Source organism: Puma concolor, chromosome A1 (assembly GCF_028749965.1).
Source record: "Puma concolor isolate L17-30 chromosome A1, mPumCon1.1.hap2, whole genome shotgun sequence".
Classification (NCBI taxonomy): Eukaryota; Metazoa; Chordata; class Mammalia; order Carnivora; family Felidae; genus Puma; species Puma concolor.
In genome coordinates, this window is record NC_141667.1 from 213345512 (window position 1) to 213370518 (window position 25007).

General features: G+C 37.4%; 1 protein-coding gene across 2 annotated transcripts in view; it reads right to left on the reverse strand.

The window, feature by feature from the left end:
- Positions 1-25007, reverse strand: part of VWA8 (von Willebrand factor A domain containing 8) — a 364304-nt gene that overhangs the window by 94142 nt on the left and 245155 nt on the right. For both annotated transcript variants that reach the window (XM_086711392.1, XM_086711387.1), the window contains 8 exons: positions 22904-23014; positions 21900-21964; positions 21344-21469; positions 20067-20176; positions 19088-19242; positions 14039-14234; positions 6381-6462; positions 2239-2443 (listed from right to left, as the gene is read on the reverse strand). In XM_086711392.1, coding sequence (XP_086567518.1) covers positions 2239-2443; positions 6381-6462; positions 14039-14234; positions 19088-19242; positions 20067-20176; positions 21344-21469; positions 21900-21964; positions 22904-23014 — 1050 coding nt within the window. The remainder of the gene's footprint in view (positions 1-2238; positions 2444-6380; positions 6463-14038; positions 14235-19087; positions 19243-20066; positions 20177-21343; positions 21470-21899; positions 21965-22903; positions 23015-25007) is intronic.

Below are 25007 nucleotides of genomic sequence, written 5' to 3' on the forward strand. Positions count from 1 at the left end.
CATTTTCTGGAAAATGTTAGGTCTGGGAAGGATCAGATGTTGCTCTGCATACTGCAGCCCAACCTTTTGATTATTTTTGAGATGTTAGATAATATATTTCTGTTCATTTCTTTTTTTTTTTTTTTAATTTTTTTTTTTCAACGTTTATTTATTTTTTGGGACAGAGAGAGACAGAGCATGAACGGGGGAGGAGCAGAGAGAGAGGGAGACACAGAATCGGAAACAGGCTCCAGGCTCTGAGCCATCAGCCCAGAGCCCGATGCGGGGCTCGAACTCACGGACCGCGAGATCGTGACCTGGCTGAAGTCGGATGCTTAACCGACTGCGCCACCCAGGCACCCCTATTTCTGTTCATTTCTAACTTAATAACTATATATATTCATCCAATAAATATTTATTCAGTTACACAAAAATGAATGAATAACTTGTGACAGTTTAAAAGAACAGTTCCATTTTTTGTCAAATAGCTTCAAAGGCCAGTGCAATTAGGATATATGAGTATGAGCATACACAAATATATTAATTGCCTGTTGTGTATCAGTCACTATGCTGGGAATAGAAAGATGAACAAGAGTCGGGGAAGTCGCTGGGAAAGAAGAGTGTATGGCTAAACCACAAATAGGGGTTAATTTTTATAGCAGTCAAGACCAGCTATGAAAATCATGTGTAAAATTCTTTTTTAAAGTTCTGTTGTGGAAGACACTTAATTTAGGCCACACTCTTGACCATAGGAAAAATATGACCTTTCATCTCTATGACACATGAGGAATTGAAATAAAATACAAGAAATTCAAATACAATAGTATTTACCAATCTCTGTAATGAAAAGAGGAGCTTAATTCAAAGGGAGAAGAAACTAATGTTCAGGATAATAAGAGAATCAGAACCATAGTTAATTAATTTTCTAATTATTGTTATGGATAGTGACCAACATTCAGTCTGTTGCTATGATAGATTCATTGCACTTAATGGCATGTTTATGTTAGAGCAATACATTTGTTTTAGCTTAATTAAATTAATATATTCATACCCTTTCAAAAGAAGTTGAAGTTGCTTGCCTACATTGGTGTCGAATTTTCAGAATGTTCCTATAAGGTTTTAAGAATCTAAGAGAGGGGCGCCTGGGTGGCGCAGTCGGTTAAGCGTCCGGCTTCAGCCAGGTCACGATCTTGCGGTCCGTGAGTTCGAGCCCCGCGTCAGGCTCTGGGCTGATGGCTCGGAGCCTGGAGCCTGTTTCTGATTCTGTGTCTCCCTCTCTCTCTGCCCCTCCCCTGTTCATGCTCTGTCTCTCTCTGTCCCAAAAATAAATAAAAACGTTGAAAAAAAAAAATTAAAAAAGAAAAAAAAAAAGAATCTAAGAGAAATATGTATTATTCATTCACAATTATTCTCCTTTAAGGGAAATCAGAAAAATAACCACACAAAATAGTAATTATTAATCAAGTATCAATGGAGTAGTTTGTAGAAATTTATCTTGTGAATTGGCTCTCTGCAGAGCAACACAGCTGGCAGGAACCCGCCTTTCTTTACTATCTTGCTGGATAAGAATGAAGCATAAACAGAGAAGTTTTCTTCTGAAGATTAAAATCAATCAATTACAAATAAATCCTTTTATTATATGCTTTAGTATTTATGGGTACACAGCTTTCCTCACTGGTTCCAGACCAACTAGAGTAGGTGGTGACTGAGTCATTTCTGGAGTTTCCTCTCACTTTGGTGACCTATTTCCATATTTCTTTTCAGGGCAGGGCTGGGTCTATCTACTGCTAAGTTTGCATTATCTGGAGATAAGGAAGTTGGTAAAAACACATCTTTGCTGGATGCATAATATACGTATCTTCTCTAGTCTAAAGGTTTTGACCTTATGGTAATGTGCTGCGTTTTATATCAGTATTTCTGCCTCCTTGGTAGCATGCAGAGATGCCCAAGATGATGGTAGTAAAAGAACAAATGCAAAGGTGATGCTAGAAGCTGATTAATGCTTGGGGTCAAACAGAAGCAACTGTCTTGTATTCTCATGTTGTGATGTGAGGAACTTGTATATTTAAGCACTGACTGCAAAAAGGGCACCTTTTAACTTTCCCACTATCTAGAAAAAGACACGTCTTTTTCTATTATGAGAAATTAGGTATTTAAGTAACTATATTTAAGTTTTGAGGCCAGAGGTTTACTTCCATTTGGAACTAACCTTATACATAAATATGCACCTTTAAGAGGGAAAGTGGGTTAGAGTGGTACCTGCATATGTCTGTCACTGTCTTGTCCAATCATGTTTCTCCATTCAATGAGTGATCGCTGCAGACGTTCAAGTCCAGTTTCCCAAAGCCTGATGTGACCTCCCATATCGACAGTAATAACAGCACCTTTGCCCCACTCAGCTAGCAATGCATCTGTGTCCGAAATAGTAGACAGCCATGTGGTATATGGTGAGAGAGATTCTGATCTGAAAAGAAAATTACAGTAGTCAATCAGTTGGTAATAACGAAGCTAGTTTACCTAATTGTGGTTCATTAAACTTGCTATAAAGAATTCTAATAGTAAACCTATTAAAAGATACCAAGAGATCCATCTGTAAGAAAAGAAATACACAGGTATCTATTGGTTACTTACTTTTCTGTATTTGTGGATCCCCGATTGTATTGGCGTTCACTGTCAGAAAGAAAAGAACTCTAAACCAACTCATATCTCATGCACCTGCAATGTTAGACTCACTCCTCAGGGGTCTAAGTTTCAGTCTAAGTGCTAAAGCTGATATCTTTTCTATGGGCTTTACCTGCATTTATATTTAATATTTTGCATTTTCTGACTTAGGAAGTTACAAAAATTTATAACAAGGAATTTATATATTTGTCATATTATATATATTTCATACATATACATATTTTTTTGCTACATATTCATTTCTAGGAATGCAGTTTTGCTTCTATGAGTCAACTGCACACTTCCTTTTTCTAGGTATAGCCTTCACTATACAAAAGAAACAGATTAGAAATTTGAATTACCAGCGTTGGCTCTCTAAATACATCTGATATTTTCTATGTAAAATAAATGGTCTAAAGGCGTAGTCTCATCAGATAATAAAAACATAATAAACTATCAATGTAGATTCGGGAAACCACAAAACCACTATTGTTGGGTCAAATCTTGTAACCTCCTGAAGAATAAACCAAGACTACCTGACCTTTTTTTTTTTTTTTCCAGTCTGCCTTAGTAGATACTAAACACAGGTGACACAGCCAGCTACTCTGGGACACAGAAGCTTTAAAATATGTTTATATGAAGAAGATGGTAACTACTGCTTCAGTGTTTCAGAGCTACTTTACAATAATAGAAGGACTCAAGGCAACATTTGACATAATACAGGATTTATCTCACGTTGCTCTGCCAGAAATATTTGCCTTAGGAAAAAAATTAATAGGTACACATGGTGAAGTAAAGGGCTATTCAAGAATAATGAAATTTATCTACGTGAAACAATAATGTTTGTAATTCTTCCAAGAGCACTCAAGATGTATGACTGTTGAGTACTGTATCTACTGGCTAAATGTTTAACTCTTCATAGTATGAAACTTGAAATATGTCAAAATATGCCAAAAAAAGGGTGAAAAAATCACATTTACTGCAATTTGCTCTAGAATCTCTTCTTCACCTTGTTTTTTATTTTTAAGTTTTATTTATTTATTTTGAGAGAGAGAGAGCATGAGCAGGGGAGGGGCAGAGAGAGGGAGAGAGAGAATCCCAAGCAGACTCTGTGCTGTTTGTGGAGACTGACGCAGGGCTCAAACTCATGAACTGTGAGATCATGACCTGAGCCGAAATCCAGAGTCAGATGCCCAACTGACGGAGCCACCCAGGTGCCCCTTCTTCACCTTGTTTTAAATGCATATTCCCTTTTATACATAATAGCAAGGTCTTTAAGGAACACATAGAATCATAGTAGAGGGAAGCCCAGATTTACATACACCCACACATGAGAGCTAGGCAGTATCATTTTACAGATGGAAATAATACAAAAATTTGGGGAAAAATACTCAAATTTTACTGGGGGCAAAAGTGATGTACTCATTTTGGTTCTGTAGTTACATGCAATGTCACTGTATTTTCTGTTATCTGAAGTTAGCCATCAGATGGAAAATTCCAGCTATCTAGCAGAATGCTAAATTTAAGCAACTAGCAGGAAAACTGAAATCCAGATGGGTTGTTCTCTTGGACTGCATATATGCCAAAAATGGCAATAGCTAATCTCAAGAGAAATTCAGGATATACTGATAATGAACAGACTCTAAATCACGTGGCACTTGAAATATGGCAAGTCCAAACTGAGATGTTCCCAAAGTGTAAAATAAATACTGATTTCAAAGACTTAGAAGAAAAAAGGAATGTAAAATATCTCATTAAAACTTTTATACTGAATATGTGTCAAAATGATGACATTTTAAATACATTGGGTTAATAAAATGTTTAGTTAAAGTTAATTCCACCAATTTCTTTTTCCTCTTTGAATATGGCTAAGGAAGGAACATAAAATGACATTGCATTATATTTCCGGTGAACAGTACAGCTCTAAATGAATGCATTACAGTGACCAGTTGGCACTGGCTATATACACAGCTGCTCTTCCAGATGTTGTTCCTATGGCGGGTAGAACATGGTCCACATAGAAAGTTAAAACGGAAAAACAACAAAATAAAGCCTAGGGCCAATGAGGGAGAAATTAAGAGAAATATTGGAAAAGATTATTAATGCTTTAGAAATGTAAAAAACAAAAAGTTGTTCTTTGCTTCTGTTGCTTGAACTAATAGTATATTTTAATAAGCATATAATTCATATGGAGTAAGGAATTTCCCCAAATGACCAAAAGCCATTTTCCATGAAATTGACAAGGTGAGATGCTCTAAGAAGCCATACTTCTATATGTTGGAACGAGTAAACCTATTTTTTTGAGTAATGTTTTTATTCTTCATATTTATTGACCTTGATTAAGGGTCATAAGAAATAAAGCTGTGCTTCTGAGTTACTGTGTACTGTCATGCTGAGCTATTTACTTCTAGGGGTTAGAGGAATGGGTGCAAAGGTGGCCTGCGGGTGCCGTGGATGACTGACAGCCTTGGTGTGGCTGGCCTTTCTCTCCTGTTGGATGGCTCTCCAGGGTCCTCTGCTTGGCATCTCAGCTGAGGCTTTCACCCCTGTGTTGTGAGGTCTCAGTTGCCTGTCAGGAAGTATATGTTAGTAGGGGATGTGATGTCAATCTAGGCCAAAGCAGAGTAAAAAATTAGAAGAAGGGGGAGTTGGCCCCAGGGGGGGCAATGTAAGGAAGAATCTAGGCCAGGTGGACCAGAGCAGGGGCTCAGTTAGGCTGAGAGAGAGAGATCAGGCATGGATGCATCCAGAAAGGGATGGGCTACTGGAGAGGACACCTGTGCTCCTCAAGTGTAGACACCAAACACGTTGTTTCCCTTCTGTATCCTCCATCCAACTGGTTTGAATACTTTGCTTCCGTCATTGGACAATAATAAGAGCAGTGAATGATCATGAGTTTCATTCTAAATCTCTGGAAGCCTTTAGCTACTACATAGCCTTCACAACCGCAGATGCACAGTAGCACATTTAAAAACAATATTAAACAAATGCTATTTAAATTCCTTTGACATTTTGAACACATTTGCCTCCAAAAACTAATATGTAAAGTTAATAGATACGGTGGATGGAGCTAGAGAGTATTATGCTAAGCAAAATAAGACAGTCAGAGAAAGACAAATACCATATGATTTCACTCACATGTGCAATTTAAGAAACAAAACAAGCAAGCAAAGGGAAAAAAATAAGACAGAGAGCGATGAACCAAGAAACAGACTCTTAACTGTAGAGAAGAAATTGATGGGTTACCAGAGGTGGGGGGTAGGTGGGGGATGGGTTAAATAGGTGATGAGGATTAAGGAGTGCATTTGTGATGAGCACCGGGTGAATATGTGGAATTGTTGAATCAGTATATTCTATACCCGAAACTAATATTACACTGTATGTTAACTAACTGGAATTAAATAAAAACTTAAACACATTTAAGAAGCCCGAAGATTTCTGCAATACTGAAAATGCTATTTCAATTACAGAAAAACTTATCATTAGGACAGATCAAAAAAGAGAAATGAAGCCTTGAAGTTTGTTAGACTTATACCTATATGACATTTTTCCCAAATGAAAATAAAAATAGCAGTAAACCATGCAGAACAGCAGCAAGACATAAGCCAAGTGCAACTGGGGGGAAAAAAGAGCTTGCTATTTAAGGAAGCAAAATCACACATTTATTCAGAGCACTTGGGAAGACTTGGCTCACTTTCTATCTGACATACAAACGGAGGACAAAGGTGAAAGTGGATTACCTGGGAATAGGGATGTATCGGAGTTTCTTTGATCGAAGGTCAGTGATTTCCATATAACCAGCTGTTTGTGGAGGGGTAACATCTACAAACAAGTCACGACATTGAGCAGAGTATTAAATTACAGCAGGATAGCAAAATAAGACCAAAAGAAAGCATGAATGTTGCTAAAAGTGGAATGAAGTTACCAGTACACTCAGGCAAAACTCTGAGACCCACCTGACAAGGTCCTGGGCCAAGTCTAGTCTCTAGGTTATGTTTTTGTCAAGGAAACACAAAGATTGTCAAATACATGCATATTAGGCTATGATTCTTTGCTGTCAGAAAATTACCCAAGTTCTTTTCATTGTCTTTGCTAGCTTCCCAAGATGAGAAGTTTCAGCACTTAGAGTTTATATGAAATTATTTCATCACGTGAATTCTGTTTTTCCTTCCTGGGAAGTCACAATGACAGTATAACGTAGTGGAATCAGTACCCACTTTGTAATCAGACTGACCTGGTATAAAATCTTGGCTCTGATATGTCCTAATTGCGTTTTTGGCTGGTCAAGTTAATGATCTCACTGCTTTTGTCATTTGTGAAATGGGGGTAACAACAGCATCTGAGCATCATAAACATTATTTGGGGGATCAGATGAATTGGGTAATTGCAAAGCACTTAATTAGCAGTTGCTCGACACACGGTACCTGTAGTAATGAGGGCCACGCAAGACGGGAGAGGGTGAGGTGAGCATGGGCCAGTGGGGTGAGGGCTCTGGATCACAGAAACTATGAAATGGTGGGGGAAGAAGAGGGGAATGACATAGAGGGGCCAGAGCTCCCATCTCCAGTTCTGGAGGTGTTTCCAGGAGGATTCCAGGGGCCTGCTGATTTCTTTTCCAAAGCCTTGAGTTACACCACCCATCATCCCTAGCTGCCACTGCTGTGTCAGAAACTCTGCTTAGTCCTTTTTTTTTTTTTAATGTTCATTGATACTTGAGAGAGAGAGAGAGAGAGAGAGAGAGAGAGAGAGACAGTGTGTGGGAGTGGGGAAGGAGCAGAGAGAGAGGGAGACACAAAATCTGAAGCCGGCTCCAGGCTCCAGGCTCTGAGCTGTCAGCACAGAGTCCGAAGCAGGGCTCAGACTCACCAACTGTGAGATTATGACCTGAGCCAAAGTCGGCGCTTCACTGACTGAGCCACCCAGGTGCCCCAGACTCTGCTTAGTCTTTACAGGTAGTATTTTTAATACTGACAACAAAGACTTATGATTCCTGCTCGAGAGATGAGGAAGCTGAGGCTTACAGAATTATGGTAATAATGTGACTTGCTTGTGGCGACATAGCTGGAGGGTGATGTAGGCGGCTTTCAAACCAGGCCGTTCCAGCTTTGAAGTCTCTGCTCTGTCCACCACTCTACACAGCTCCTACCTAGGCTGACCCTAGGGCAACAACTTTTAAAATTGTTTTACAAAATATTGGCTATCAGTGTCTCTTAAAAAAATCTCCCTTACACAGAACCCATACTTTAAAAAAAAATTTTTTTTTTAATGTTTATTTTTGAGAGAGAGAAAGGGACAGAGCACGAGTTGAGGAGGGGCGGAGAGAGAGAGAGAGAGGGAGACACAGGATCTGAAGTTGGCTCCAGGCTCTGAACTGACAGTACAGAGCCTGACGCAGGGCTCAAACTCATGAATCAGGAGATCATGACCTGAGCTGAAGGTGGACGCTTAACTGACTGAGCCACCCAGGCGCCTCTACAGAACCCTTACTCTTAAAGATTTTTTTGGTTGTCTATATCTTATTACAATTCCAGATTAGAATGAGATATCCAGGATGTTCACACTGGATTTATCCAATGTAGTTTACAAAAAAATTAAAAACTTCGCATTTTTATTTCATGTTTTTAGCTGAAGATTTCTGAGTTAGACCATCTGAAAAATTCAAAACTCAAAATATCTCTTATTTATTCAACAAACATGGTTAAGCTCACTTTGCACCAGATACTATACAAAGCACTGAGGATAGAGAAGAAGGAGGTTGATTCCTCCCTTATTCAAGGAGCCCACAGCACAATGAGGAAAGTTCCTTTTAACCAAACCAGACCGAATCCAACCCACCGAGGGCCTTTCGGGACTTGGAAAAGACTCCAGGGTGAGACTCATGGGCCTGAGGCCAGGTATGAGCTGCAGAGCAAGGCAAGAAGGAGTGCCAGGGGTCAGAGGTTTAGGAGGAAATGGAGGTAATGTCCAGGGATAACAGAGGGTAAGACAAGAGAGTTACTATGGTAATCTGACCACCCAGCTCAATTGGCTGTCCCCTGATGGCCATTTACAGAAAACAAACATGCTTATCATCTGTCACACAGGCCTGCACTGGAAATGCTGCCTAGGATAGAAGGTCAGTCTCGGATAAAGTTTTGCACCATCTATCATTTTTGACAGTTCCTGCGGCTAAGACCCAGCTGAAGTAGGTTGAATTATTTATGGACCCAGGTTCTTTGCCAAAAATGACCAGTTACTGAAGAGGTTGGGATGCCTAGAGCTGTCTAGCTAACAGACTTATATTTTTGGCTTGTCACTCATGGGAACTTTTTTCATACATAGCAGAATGAAGCTGAGCTATGGCCATCAATGCTTTTAGATGGCCTGTGAAAACAAAGTAAGTCAACTTATTTTAAAATATTTTTTTTTCCCTACATCGTTTTTTTCTTTCACTGTGCAAATTAATTCCATGGCATAAAGAGGGTGAGAAAATGCAATAATGACTGTGTCTATTTCAAGAAGGAGAAAGCAAGAATTTTACTCCTGGTGCTAAAAAATATTTTCATGTATCAGAAAAGGCAATTCATGGTTATAAAGCACATCAAAGCAGTATTAACGGTAGTGGTAGTGGTGGTAATGGTAAGTGCTTGAAAAATGATCAGAGTTGATGTTTACTGATTTGAAAACAAATCAGCTTAGAATACATGATTGAATTAAGGAAGTGAAAATCGTGGCCAGACTTCCCTGCAAACTTAGCCAAATCCTTGTCAATCCGTTTTAAATGTTTCAACACTGTAGAGAGGACGGAGGCTCAGTAAATTTCCATTACATTTATAATCCAGGTGGATTTCCAAGATAGGTGTAAGCTACGCGCGAGGATGAGTTCACTAATGATTAAAGGGAAGTCACGGCTGCAGTGCTTCCTGCATAGTTCCCGCAAACAGTGGGGACAGCTCACGTGCACAGTGCCAAGGTTAGGAGGAGGTATAAAAGCTGTCAGACAAAACAACCACGAACACATTCAGAGGGAAGATGAAATTATATTAAAAAATTCACTCCTTCTAGCAATGTAATTTGATGGACATTTGTTAACTGCCAGGTTTAACGCACTTCTGTGTTTACAGATTAAGAGTGATGTGTGCCCTGCAATCGTGCCAATGCCAAATCTTTGAATTTACTCAAAGTTCAAAACACAGGGCATCAATTTCAATCCAGAGTCATTATTTTGTGCTTAAAGAGCTGAGAACTGTGATAAAAAAAAAAAACACAAAAAAACAAAAACAGCTAACATTTCCCTAGATGAAAAATGATTGGAAGAAAGCAGTAAATCTCTCCTCGTTTGCATTAAACAAAAGCTATACCATCTTTGTAAAAGCCACCAAGAGAGTAGCCTTTACAGTTTCTATTGATTCCTTTAATAAAAGGCTGATATGCACTAGTTCCTGGCTAATCAGATAGATGGTTGGATTCTATTTACTTAAAAAAAATTACCTATTTTTTTTATACCAGCATCAGCTCAAAGATTGCTTCTTAACTAGCAAAAGTATTTTTGACGCTATAATCTTTTCACTACTACTTTGGAAGTTATATACTCAATTCCTAACTTACCAACACATCAACTTAATATCATTGCCTTCTTCCTGAACAATGTAAGGCACTAGAACACTTTAACATCAGTTACTCCTCTCCTAACTTGTGGATGATAATTATCTCATAGTTTTGATATATGCTCCTTAAAATTTCACAAAATTTCATTACTTTTTATCCCTTACAATAATGCTTGTTAGTCACATATTTATTCTTTTTTCATATGTTCTCATCTGAATGAGTTGATCCCTAGATCTGTGCACAACTATCATCCTGGTATCTCCTTTTGTCCTTCTCCTAGTTTTTGTGTTTTTTTTTTTAACAGCCCACATTTATAAAATTCCTCCTGTGTGTTAGACACTATGCTAAGCACTTTATATACATTTGGAATATTTAAGGAATTCTACTTAAACAAGTGAGGGGAAATAAAACTCCTGGCATCTAAGAGAAAAATGGTAAAAGATATAAACAAGCAATTCTCAGAAGAGTAAATTGCAACATGTAAAAAGATTCTTCAAGTTACTAGAAATTAGGGAAAGATAAACTGAAACCACAATAATGGGGTCAGATGCCTACAAGAGTGGATAAGGTTGGGGCACCAGGAACCCTTTTATGTTGCTGGAACAATGCTGGGAAACAATTTGATAATTCTACTTTTAGATAGATAGATAGATAGATAGATAGATAGATAGATAGATAGACAGACTCTCAGCATATATACAAGGAGAGGGATATAAGAATATTCATTGCCCACTATCTGTAACAGCAAAAATTGGAAAGAACCTAACTGTGCATCAACAAAGACCAGATGAATAAACTGTAATATGTGCAGCAGTGAAAGTAAATGAAAGTGCTATTGACATGGATGGTGACAAAGATTATCTCCTTTGACCAAACTCTAGTCAGGCTCTTCTGGATCCTCTTCCCAAACAGACCCCGACTTTTGGGCTTCTGTGTCCATCTCTGTCTTGTCCACTTTCAGCGAGAGTCCTGCTAATAAGTAAGTTTAGCAAGAATCCTCTCCCCCGCCTCAATATGTGATCAGGTTCCTCATCCTCTACTCCCCCCAGGTAAGGTCTGATCATCCTGGCCTGACTTCAGCAAGAATCCTGTTAGGTCGACTTAGCTCATAGGTTTCCTTATCCCTGATTTCCTCTTAGTAATTTTCTATCCACTGATCCCTACCAACAGAGGATCTATACTACTTGATTTTGACACTCATTATAAACTACAAAGCTAGGAAATAACCAAGAATGTGCTGTTAGTGAAGGGATAGATACAGAGATCAATGGAACACAATACCAAATACAGAAACAGACCCAGACATAAGTGGTCAGTTGATTTTCAGCAGAGGTCCGAATGCTGCAATTCAATGGAGAAGGACAGGTTTTCCAGCAAATGATGCTGGAACAGTGAGTATCTCCATACAAAACTATGAGTCTCAATCCACACCTTGTGCCATTTAAAAAAATATTATCTCAAAATGGAGCATCTAAAACTATAAAATTTCTAGAAGGGAAGATTTTCCCTTCATCAAGAAGGCAGAAAATGTTTGAAAAGAATATATCTGATAGTGGACTTGTATCCAGAATATATAAGGAACACACAAAACTCCTAAAACAAATAAACAAACAAACAAAAACACCAAATAACCTGAGGGCAAACAGTCAGACCTTTCACTAAAGAAGGTACATGTGACAAGATGCTCAACATCATTAGGCACTAGGGAAAATACAAATTAAAATCATCATGAGCTATTGCTACACACCTGCCGGAAAGGCTGATGACACCAAGAACTGGTGAGGAGGCACAACTAGAACTCTCATTCATTGCTGGTAGGAATGCGAAATGATTGCCACTTTGGAACACAGGTTGGCAGTTCTATCATATAATGTAAAAATGCCATTCCTACGTATTTACCCAAGTGAAGCAAAGACTTATGTTCACTTAGAGATCTGTGCATAAATGTTCAGAGTAGGCTTATTCATTATTGTCAAAAAGTGGAAATGATCCAACTATCTACCAACAAAGCATGAACAAAGCATGCACATATACTCAACAGATTACTACTTGGCAATAAAATGAACTACCGGTACACAAAACAATATAAACAATTCTCAAATACATGATATTGGGTGAAAGAAGCCAGACTTGAAAGACCATATACTATATGATTCCATTTATATGACGTTCTGGAAAAGGCAAATCCATAAGGACAGAAACAGATCAGTCAGAGGTTAGGGAGTAGGTAGACAGGTTGACCACAAAGAAACACTGGGGTCGGGGGGGGGGGGGGGTTCTGGAAAGATGGAACTGTCCTCTGTTGTTATGGTGATGGTTACACAACCGTATGTGTTTGTCAAACTCACAGAACTATATACAAAAAAGGGTGAATGTTACTCTGTACAATCTGAAACTTAATAAGAACAAATGCATACTTTAAAAATATCACTCTGTCTGACGTGTGGAGAATGGGGAGGATGCGGAAAGAGTTGGAAGAGGAAACTCTCAAGAGGCTGTTGCAATATTCTGGTGCAAGATGGCAGTGATTTGGATGTTGGTAATAGAACTCTAGTCAAGTGGGTAGATACAAAATACAGTAGTCAGGCTGTATCAAAAGGACATGATGATTTGTGATTGGATTAGATAGAGAGGAAGATGAAGAAGAAGTATCAAGGCTGACTCCCAGGTTTCTGGGTAGTTGGAGATAACACTAAATTCTGGTATAGAATTTCTTGTATTTCCTGGGATGCCTTCATGGCTCTGTACCTTTCACATAGGATTCCCTGTTCCTGAAACAATTCCTTCATTTGATTCAATCCCATTTATCCTTTCAAGGGTCAGCTCATCATCACCAGTCTGGACTGTAAGCTTCCCCTTTCATAGATCACCTTGTGAGTATTCCTACCATGGCACTGTACTGAGACTGTCACTTTCTTCACCTGCCTCTTCCACCATAAAAAACATTTTGAGGAAATGGTGATTTATTTGGAAGAAGTGAATTCTAAATATTATCATATAACCAGGACTTCCAAACCCAGTAATAGATTATAATACATGTAGCATTATAGTTCTTAAGTTCACGGTGATATAATGAATGTAAACACAGGACAACATATTACTACCACTACGACAACATATTACTACCACTATGATGCAAATAATAATCTGCGGCTCAATGATCAAACATTTTCATAATTATCCATTATGATGAAAGCCTGTGTGGTCCAGCAAAAGTAGCTCTAGACTTGGGACAGGAAGACCTTAGTGCAGATCTGGGCTCTACCAGCCACCGGTGGTGTGGCCCTTGGCACGCCATCTTGCCTTCCTTTGTCAGCTTCACTGCATATAAGCTAGAGAGTACACTGATGACAGAATGGGGATTTGAAGATTAAATAAAGGTATATAAGGAAAAGTGGCACAGGACCTGGCATATATCTTGTGGTAATAAATATAAGACGACTTTGAGAGAACTACTAAGTGAATCAGTCTGCATGAGTCCCTGGTCTTTCATCATAAGTCGGGCCCCATTTTCTATGCCTAGTAGTCTAAGAATTTTTAAAAGTCCCTTTGAAGACATCTTCTAAGTTAAGTTATTGTACAGATTATAAAGCAAAGGAAAAAGAGTTCTAACAGCAGTGGCTTCAATCAGAGACTGCGAGAAACTGACTGAAAACTTTCTGAGCCCACCCCTCGGACTTTTTAAGCTGCTAGATCCTGGTAGACTTATCCACATTTATAAATACAGAATGACAATGATAAGTTAAATATCCCTACCAAAAGAAAACTAGGTTTACGACTTTGGCAAATTAGGAATTGGTAAGTTTCTTACCTTTTGGGTAGATATCTTTTAGAGGGACTTCTCCTGGGGGCAAAATCCTGACTATCTGATTAGTATCTAAAAGAGTCACACAATTGCTCTGCTTTGGACTTTCACTTGTTTTCTTTCCTCCATAGAATGTTGTGTCAGTGACATTTGGTTTATGAAGAGATGATGGCCTTTTCCAAGAATAGACTTCACTGGGTGACTGAAAGAAAAAAAAAAAAGATTAAAGTACCAAAACATAGTTGACCCTTGAACAACACAGGTTTGAACTGTGAAGGTCCACTTACATGTGGATTTTTATTACAGTAAGTGTATTTTCTCTTCCTTATGATTCTCTTTCTTTAATTGCAATAAGTGTATTTTCTCTTCCTTATGATTTTGTTAATGACATTTTCTTTTTTCTAACTCACTTTATTGCACATATGTAATGTATTTAACATACAAAATATGTGTTGATCATTTATGTTATCAGTAAGGCCTCCAGTCAACTGTAGGCTATTAGTAGTTATGTTTTGGGGAGTCAGATGTTATATTTGTGGAGTTGTGATTGTGTGAAGGGGGTCAGCACCCTAAATCCCCTCTTGTTGTTCAAGGGGCTATGGTACTATAAACTATATTCACCACACCTGCTACAATGCAGCCCTTTAAGCAGATACCAGTGGTAAACTTGTATTTCACAAGTATAAGGAAACCAAATTATTTCTTGACCTTTTTGAATCTGGTGTAGACAATAGTTGCTTCACCAATAATTATAATTTTTAGGCAAATGTGAAATATAAAACATATATATATATATATTTTTTACCTTGAAATAAATGAAACAAATATCTGGTTCATTCATTCTTTAGCATAAGGAACAGGACATTACCAGCATTATGAGGTCCCTGAATGCTGTATCCCATTCATATCTCCTGTCTGCCCTAGATGTTTATAACTCTTCTGGAATTTTGTGTTATTTTTTCCCTCTTGCTTGACTTCAAATTTTTACCAAATATGTATTTATCCTTTCCTACTCCAAGATCATAGACATTCTCCTATGTATTCTCTAAACATTTTAAAGTTTGTCTTTCACATTTAAATCCTTAACCCATTAGGGATTTATTTTTGTGAATGGCATGAGGCAGGGATTCATATTCGTCCTTTTTTCACATGGATAGCTAATTGTCCAAATACCACCAGATACTAAATGGCACTGATTAACATTGCTATCATAAAATATAGTTCTCTATATGCATGCATCTGTTGCTGGGTACTTCATTCTGCTCTCTTATTTATTTTTCTTCCCCCATGCCAATAACACACTGTCTTAGTTACTGAAGCTTTATAATAAACCTTGAAATTTAGTAGGTTCTTCTTCAGCAACGTCTTGATTATTCCTTGTCCTTGCTTTTCCATAAAAATGTATGAAAGTTACATTTGCTCTGTATCCTTGTCAGCACTTGTTACTGTCAGTATTTTTTTTTATTTTAGCCATTTCAAAGGCATATATAGTATCTCATCATGATCTAAAAAATTTTTTTTTATTTTTAATTTTTTTATTATAATTTATTGTCAATAAAAAATTAATGTTTATTTATTTTTGAAGGAGAGAGAGACAGAGTGTGAGTGGGGGAGAGGCAGAGAGAGGGGAAGACACAGAATCTGAAGCAGGCTCCAGGCTCTGAGCTGTCAGCACAGAGCTCAATGCAGGGCTTCAACTCATGAACCATGAGATCATGACCTGAGTCAAAGTCGGATGCTTAACTGACTGCGTCAGTTAAGGTGTCCCTTTCATCATGACTTTAATTTGCATTTCCTAAATGACTAATGATGGTGAACATCTTTTCATGTACTTAATCTCTGTATCCTCTGAGGTAAAGTCTCTGTTTAAGTCTTTTGCCCCCCCCTTTTTTTTTCACATTTACCTCCAAAGTTATTTCTATATCTATCTAAATATATTGAAAACTGTGAGTTCACACAAATAAATCCAATTCCAATTCAACGAGATTCATTTTAGTTTTTTTCCTTTCTTTATCTGCAACTCCCTTCTAATGAGAAACTAGATTTCATTATCTTTTTTTTTTTTTTTTTTTCAACGTTTATTTATTTTTGGGACAGAGAGAGACAGAGCATGAACGGGGGAGGGGCAGAGAGAGAGGGAGACACAGAATCGGAAACAGGCTCCAGGCTCTGAGCCATCAGCCCAGAGCCCGACGCGGGGCTCGAACTCACGGACCACAAGATCGTGACCTGGCTGAAGTCGGACGCTTAACCGACTGCGCCACCCAGGCGCCCCGATTTCATTATCTTTAATATATTTACTTTCTTGCTCGGTTCTACTGTATGTGACTCATATCCCATCCCATTACTAACCTTCCCTCCTGGGCAAATGCCCTCCTTACTCTCCTTGGTCCTGACAGTCCACACTGGGCTACGCTCATGAAAGGATGCCCTCCTTGCCTTACTTGGGCGCATACACCATGTTACTTCTACTTCTTCATGGGCACCGTCTGCATCCTGCCTGGAGTGAATTCCCATCACAAGTGACGACACCCTCCCCCATCACGGATGTCCTCACCTGCTCAGTCTCTGACCTCTGATACCTCACAGTGGGTCACTATTTGCCCGTTTTCTATATTGGAATATTTGTTTTCTTGCTCTAGAGGTGTTTTATTTTGTTTTGAGAGAGAGAGAGAGAGAGAGAGAGAGAGAGAGAGAGAGAGAGAGAATGAGTGGGAAAGGGGCAGAGAGAGAGGGAGACATAGAATCTGAAGCAGTCTGCAGGCTCTGAGTGTCAGCACAGAGCCCAATGTGGGGCTTGAACTCATGAACTGAACTGACTGTGACCTGAACTGAAGTCAGACACTTAACCGACTGAGCCACCAGATGCTCCAACTTGCTCTTGAGTTTTAAGAAATCTTTATATGTTCTAGATACAAGTCCTTTGTTGGAAATGTGATTTGCCAATAGTTTTTCCCAGCCTTATCTTTTCATTCTCTTAACAGTGTCTTTCACAGAGCTAAAACTTTAAATTTTGATGAAATTCAATTGATCAAAAATTTTGTTATGGATTATGTCTAAGATTCTCAGTACAATATTTAATAGAAGTGGCAATAATGGGTATCCTTGTGTTATTCTTGATATGAAAAGGAATGCTTTTAGTGTTTCACTATTGAGGATGATATTTGCTATAGGTTTTTGTGACTATGTGGCATGAAGTTAGGAAAGTGATAATAAGCTTATAATAATTTAAGTGCCTCTGATAATGCTATAAAAAGTTAATGAGAGGTGACATACCCCCTTATTGATAGCTTTATGAAGGATTAAAAGAAATTCACATAAAAGCAGGAAGGCACTGTGATACAAGAGAAAGGATACAGATTTGAGGGTCAGTCACACTTGACCCTCAAATCCCAGCTCCCTCACTCATAATTTGTGTGGCCCAGGAGATATATCTTCTCTGTTTGTTTCTTCATCTATAAAACCTTGTAAAATTATTTTAAAAATTAATTATCATGCATGAAAGGTTTTAGAATAGTGCAATGCCTGACTTTTGTGTTAGGTCCTAAAAGGTATGATTGTTACCATAAAATGTTGAAAGGCTCCTTAACTGACCCTAGTCTTTCATTTAACAAATATTCACTGAACACCTCCTGTATGTTGTGTGCCATATTAAGTAGGGGGAGATAGAGCTTTTTTTAATGTTTATTTATTTATTTCGAGAGACGGAGAGAGAGGACCTGAGTGGGGGGAGGGGCAGAGAGAGAGAGAGGAGAGGGAGAAGTGGGGATAGAGCTTTTAATTTAACAAGGTTACTAGTCCTACAGGCTATAAAGGATTCCTATAAGGTTAATACAAATGGTGTCTTACACTCAGTGTAAAATACTTTTACTTTCTAAATCTTTATAGTGACGTTACATTTCTATACTAGTTTCTTCAATTGGAAGATCAGTATTTTAAAGGATTCCACCTTCAGAAAAATAGCTCTAGCATTTTCTCTATTGATGACAGCACTCATTAAGAAAGCATACTAAACACAACTCTCATTCAGTCAAGGCTGCAGTAGATACTATATTCCAACAACATGTTTCATTTTCAGTTATATAATACCATAGCAAATGCTTTCTCCTTGATAATTAGGAAGACATATGGCAAAATCCTAAGCCACATATTATCCACTGGGTTTTGGATTTCAAATGCCTTATACCCTGAAGTACTCATCATTCATTAATTACATTAAAAAGTTGAGCTTATGTGAGATTGGTGTACCATCATGCAGAGCCCATGTTTTTATCTTTAAATGATTCTATTTAAAAATAAGAGCTACAAAGGAAATCATGAAAATTAAATGTTTAATCAAAACACATGGAGCTACCTCTAAGGTTATTAGATGGCAACATGGACTTAAATCACCTTTATATTTCATTTTCCCACATTTCCATCAGAGGAAGATGGGACCTAGCTTCACCTGAAGTCAATTACAAATAGTCCCTTCTTTACAGATAACAGTACGTAATGGCAGGAGGGACCATCTAAGGCAGACTTAACTTGAGACTATCACCATAATCTGGATGCTGCAAAGACACAATAAGTCAGAGCAAAACTCAGCGGAAGGTGAATAGATGTTCGTGAGTGTTGAAAAAATTTAATTGACAGTAATGAGACCCCAACAAATTTAACTTTAAAAAATTCCGGAAGACATGTTATTTTGTTAAGTTTCCAATGTTCCTCTTGACAGATTACACGAGCACACAACAAGACAATATGATATAAAATTACCATCAGTAGGTTAAGCAGTTAACTGTATCACATAAACTCCCAGGTACGGAGAATACGGGCTTTCCCTTACGAACCAATATAATTGCATTACCCTATAAATGGTAATTTTAAAAAAGCAATGAAACTCTTTATGTAGAATGCATTTTTTAATGACTGATTTGGAATATAGTCTTGATCTAAAATGTTTACCAGAATATCATTACATTTTTAATCACTCCTCAACTAGCCTTATAGATTAGAGGCTAAACCAAGTAGAAAAAAAACATCTATTAAATAATTGAAAATACTGGTGCTTACCATGAGATCTGGGAAACCGACAACAACCGTAGCATAACTAGTCTCATCTGAGAGAATTCGGTTAGGAGAGGCAATCTTTTGTCCCACTGCTGAACTTAGATTTTCAGATGATAGTTGATCACTTGAAATTTTATGAGGTATGCTGAAATCTGTTTCTGCAGTGGCAGAGAAACATTAGATACCATATGCCCCTACAATGCTCCAGGAATTAATTTTTGCAAGATTTCATTCTTGCCAACTCAAATAGAAAAGCACAAGTTAAAAAAGAGAAAACAGTTTAATTATATTCATGGCCTTTTGTTTGAGAAAACTCCGTTTTTACAGTCAAGGCGTCTTCTCTAAGTGAATGCAAGTATTTACTGAATTCAAAATTTTATTAGCGCTTAAGAGACTCTTAAAAACTGAGAACAAACTGACGGTTGATGGGGGTGGGAGGGAGGGTAGGGTAGGTGATGGTATTGAAGAGGGCATCTTTTGGGGTGAGCACTGGGTGTTGTATGGAAACCAATTTGACAATAAATTTCATATATTAAAAAATAAATAAAATAAACATTAAAAAAAATTTATTAGCAATGCATATTATCACTAATAGCACCCTGCAGAAATGATGTGAAACTGCCCCAACCAGTGCTGGTAATGGTATGTTTTAGATTTTTTCCATAAGTACTATTCACCCCCCAAAACTGTGATGAATTAAGTAGACATCTGATGGTCTGTGTAAAAAAAGAAAAGATGCTACCCTAAAAGACTATTAGACTTGGCACCTGAATATATATAAAAATTCTGATTTCTCAGTTAGAAAAATCAATGACAGAACTTAAAAAAAGAGTAGATTCTCATTTACTATTTCTAAAGTAGTTACTAAGCTTTCCCTTTTAGTATGAACTTAACATATGTTGATGTTACTGCTCTAAAAGGATTCTAGGGGACTGTAAGCACGTACCCATACAGTCATAAACACAAAGAACATGGGATTTACCTTGAATGACTCCAAATCCTGTGCTAGGCAGCTCCTCTTTCAATGCGTACAACTGGCAAACCCCGCTGTCCTCAGATTCGATGTGTGCAGGCTTAGTTAAAAGATATTTCCTGCAAACATACAAAACATCTAAGTGAAAAAAGTTCTTCTTTTTTAATAATTGTGAGTCCAGACTATGAAAAATCAGAATTCTACCCCTTTCCCCCAAGGCTTCTTTTTTTATATGCAGAGTAAAATTTGTAGTTTCTGAGTTACCTCATGAATTAACAAATAACTTCTCAATACTGTGTATAAGGAGCAGCGCATAATAACAATGCACTAATAAATATGAGCCAAAATCTAACACTTCCTGTAAGAGGAAGGGTTGCAAAAATAATAATAATAATAATAATAATAATAATAATAATAAAATAAATAAATAAACAAATAAAGCAATTCTAATGAGAAACTACCCCCACCCCTGTATCATGGGACCCGCTATTGATATGACTGTTTCATCAGTCAGTCAGTCAAGTGGGAGCCTGGTCTCTGATTTCTGACCAGCTGAGGGACAGAAGCCCTAACCATTGTAACCACTGTAATCCCCTTGATCTACTTATTTTTAAGATTTCTAAAATAGGGATGTATAAATAGGCAGAAATCTTTTGCAGCAGGCTACTTCTGCTTGTGACCCGAGGGGAAGAGAGAGTCTGTATTTAGCCAGTAGAGGTAATGTGTGAGGGAGGGGGACTTAAAATTTACTGTGCACCCTATTTATGTCAAGTGCATATAATGGCCCTTTCTTCAAGAAGTGTATATAGTCCAATGGTGGCAGGCAACACAAACACGAACATAACTAAGTAAGAGCAACCAAGATAGAATGAAGAAGAAGAAACTTCTAAGGGGTGAATTCTGTGAAGTTCCAAAAAGGCAACAGCTCTAGGGCAGAGACTATGACCCTCTGAAGAGAGGATAAATCAAAAATCTATTTTGAAGCATCTCTGGTTTGGTAAGAATACAGTGGATTCTCAATGTACTAATAGAGAAAATCCAAAGAAATATGGATCAGACATAAAAGTCATTATGTTTCTACTGTTCATTTCAATGTCATTCTCTGAAACACTTTCATGATTACTCCGTGAAGTGATATTTAATCGGTTTTCATTTTTTCCCTCCCCTTCTTCTTTCACCTATAGAGATGCCAAATTCAGAAACTGTGTGTGAAAAGACAGACTGGAAGACAGAACAGTAAGGATGCTGGGTAAATGCTCTATGAGACGCTACGTAAATCCACCCACTGGTGTGTTCTACTCTCCACCAGAAGCCACTTGTCCTCCGCTACAAGGAAGACTGTCTTGAGGTCGATGGGAAGTGAGATGGTGTGTGTTCGCCCTTCGAGAACATCCAGCACAGTCAGGCTGTTCCTGAAAGAGGAGAAGAAAACTATCTGAAAGGAAATGATGAGGGTAACGATTGAGTAACAATGGCACAGTCATTTCATGATACTTCATGCAACCCTAAAGAGAATGTTTTCAAGACTAAATAATAATAAAGAGAAATGTTAATTGAGAAAACAGATCTGTAAAACTCTAAACTCTGTAGGGGTATGCATAAGAAGAAATAATGGATGCTGATAACCGCAAAGCTGGCAGTGGCGGTACTTTGAAATTAAGAGCACTGTCTTTCCTTAGGTCTGGATTTAAATGTTCTCGCAATGTGGGATGAGTTGCTTTTACAATAGCATATTTATAATGTGGTTATATTGGTTTTATAATAAGCAAGTATAATTAAATGAGGAAACAGAATGGGCAAACTAAGGATCCCAGTTTAAATCTTCTATAGCAAAGCACTCACCCATTTTCTTTGTAGAATACTAGCCAGTTTTTGTGCGAAAATTCTTTACACATTTTATAAGTTTCCTAAAGACAAAACCAAACAAAATATTCACATTAAATGTGTGAGATGCAGTCATGTGTCTTCAGTTGCTTTCCCTTAAATAAAGTTCTCCAACATGTAAAACATGTAATCCTGTGAGAAGCTGCCTCTTTATTTACTCCAAGGCTCTTACGGTGATGTGGATTTAAATACAATTCAAAATTTATTGTGAACTATGTGCTAAAACATCTTTTAGGATAAAAGTTTAAAAAGTAATGCCAAATACTGGTTAGAGATAAATATGCTATCTGGCAAGTAACTGTGGAATTTATACCATAATATAGACATAAAGGAAATACTGCTTTTTGTAGATTTGGATGTATTTACGGCATTTAAAACATCTCTTTTTTTTTCTTTCCATGGTCTTTTAAGACTTATGTATTGCAGGGCAGAAGGTAAGTCGTATTTTATATCCATTACCTTTCTCTGAATGGCAGAATAAATTCTCTTGGGTTGGCCTGAAACTTATTTACTAGTTTAATTTAGTTAATAAGTTCAAATGTTTATTCATCTAGTAGGTGCACTCGGGTGTCATACTTGTCAGTTTATCATATAAATCCAAAACATAAACATATTAACTAAAAAACAGTTCAGTGACTGCATGATTAGGAATTTGTCATGAATATCACCCTCAAGAAGCCCACGAAGCTCTATCACTATTATAGCTCAGTCCTGACAAGTCTTCATGTGAGTACGATGTATACAAAAAAAAGCTATTGGTGTTAGTTATATGTGTATCAGTGTCTTACTTATATGTGTATCAGTGTCTTTTCATATTGCGTTAAAATCTACAAGCACACAATAAGAGAATTCTCTTGTGCTGTAAATAAAAGGCCCTGAGAAGAATGGCCATGCATGCATCTTTAAGGTAGAAAACTACAGAAGTCCTTGGCAACTTGCTGGACAAGTTGGGTATTCCTTACAGCTTCCTCCTTGTTCCACCAGGAAGATTTCTTAGGTGTAACCTCTTCGGAAGGGAGGATGAGACGTCGAAGGGCTCGGCTAGTGGTGTCTAATAAGAGGATGACATTACTCTGGAAATAAAGAGAACAGTAAACAGCTCAAGATGTTCTTTTTTTTTTTTTTTTTTTTTTTTTAAGCAGCAGCTTCTTGACAACCTGGGAATAAAACATATAGTGGTAAACCGAAAGGAAGATGACAATATTGAAATACTTAAGAGACACCATAAAGATACTAAATGGTTTTCCTTAATACAGAATTTAAAGTAGTAGATGGTTTTATGAAAATATTTCAATTATGTAATGCAAAAGGGAGTCTCTTTGAAGATTTTATCTTAAAACCATCCCCTTCTATACACAGGCTATTTTAACCATGGTTCTGTTTTATTATATACTTGAAATTAAGAGGATTGATAATTTTTAAAGTCCATTTACTTTCATAAAACTTACACGTCAAGAGTGTTTTGTTGAAAATTGTCTTACATTGTGCATAACTAAATCTCACTCATGCTTTTCACAAATCCAGATTTACTTCAGAAAATGTGTACATGATAAATAGATGGGTTAGCAAGAAAATATCAGGATCTCAAGAACTTAATTCATAATGAGTGTGTCTTCATTTCAAAACTCACAGTTGGTGCTGTAATAATGTACAAACAAGAGATTTCTCTCCAGTGGTATTAATCACAGTTTTGCAAATGAAGTAATAATCTCCCAGTAATTAGCAGTGTTTTTTCAAGAAAAAAAATTTAAGTAAATCTCAAGCATTACAATCAATGAACAGAAATACATGAATAAGAACTTAAAATTGAGAAAGCCAGAAAAGATTAAATATTTTAAAGAGATGCTATTAGCTTGGCTTTTTTTTTAAGTTAAAATTTAAACATGTTTGAAGATTAGACAAAAAGGTTTGCAGGGTACCTGGGTTGCTCAGTTGGTTGAGCGTCTGACTCTTGGTCATGATCCCAGGGTCTTGGGATTGAGCCCCATGTTGGACTCATGCTGAACCACTGACCATGGAGCCTGCTTGGGATTCATTCTTTCTCCCTCCCTCCCTCTCTTTCTTTCTCTCTCTCCCCCTCTGCTCTCTCTCCCACTCACACACACTCTTTTTCTAAAATAAAACAAAAATAAAAAAACTCCGAGAGCCCAAAAACGTTCGCAAAAAGGCACGTACAAGCTGTTTGTCAAGCCTCATTGTTATGCAATGGTCTTTTTCTAGAAAGTTTTTGTTTTGTTTTGTTTTAAATTTGGGGCTTCTCCAGCTATCCTAACCCTTAGGAACTTTTCATTTCAAAAACTTTCTTTGGGGAAAATGAAGTCATAAAGCACCCAAAGAATTACTGTATAGTTTGTGAAATATAGGAGACAAAATAAAAAATGTTTGTTGGCTTGTTTCTTAGTATTTACTGAGGAGCTTATATTTAAAGCACAAAGGAGAACACAATAATGAATTAACCATGACCCTTGCCCTCTCTTATGTGGTCCAGTTAGAAATAAAAAGAAAGGCAAAAAGATTGATGATGGGCATTGAGGAGGGCACTTGGGATGAGCACTGGGTGTTGTATATAAGTGATGAATTATGAGAATCTACCCCCAAAACCAAGAGCACACTGTATACACTGTATGTTAGCCAACTTGACAATAAATTATATTAAAGTTTAAAAAAAGAAATAAAAAGAAAGGCAGAAAGACTGATGATTCATCCACTAACCTGGGACCTCATAGTGCGGTTTCAAGTGTATTTTACTAGCTAATTGTACTGAAGTGCTCAAAAATTAAAGTAGTATTTGTACCGTGCAGTTTCCTTCACTGAATCCTGGCTGTTAAAAAATTCTATTAAACATGTTGACAGAGTTTAAACTTCTCCACAAACATCACTCTTAGAATGCACCATTGGTATGACAGGCAATTTTCCATTCAGGACGTGTGTTACAGATATTCTTTTTAAAATCATTTCATACGAGAGGTATTATTTCTGGCCTTTGAAAGTTTGAAAAGGATGGCAGTACCTTAAAGTACCTTAAAGTTACTTAAGAAAATGTATTAATTAACAAATTAAAAAGTG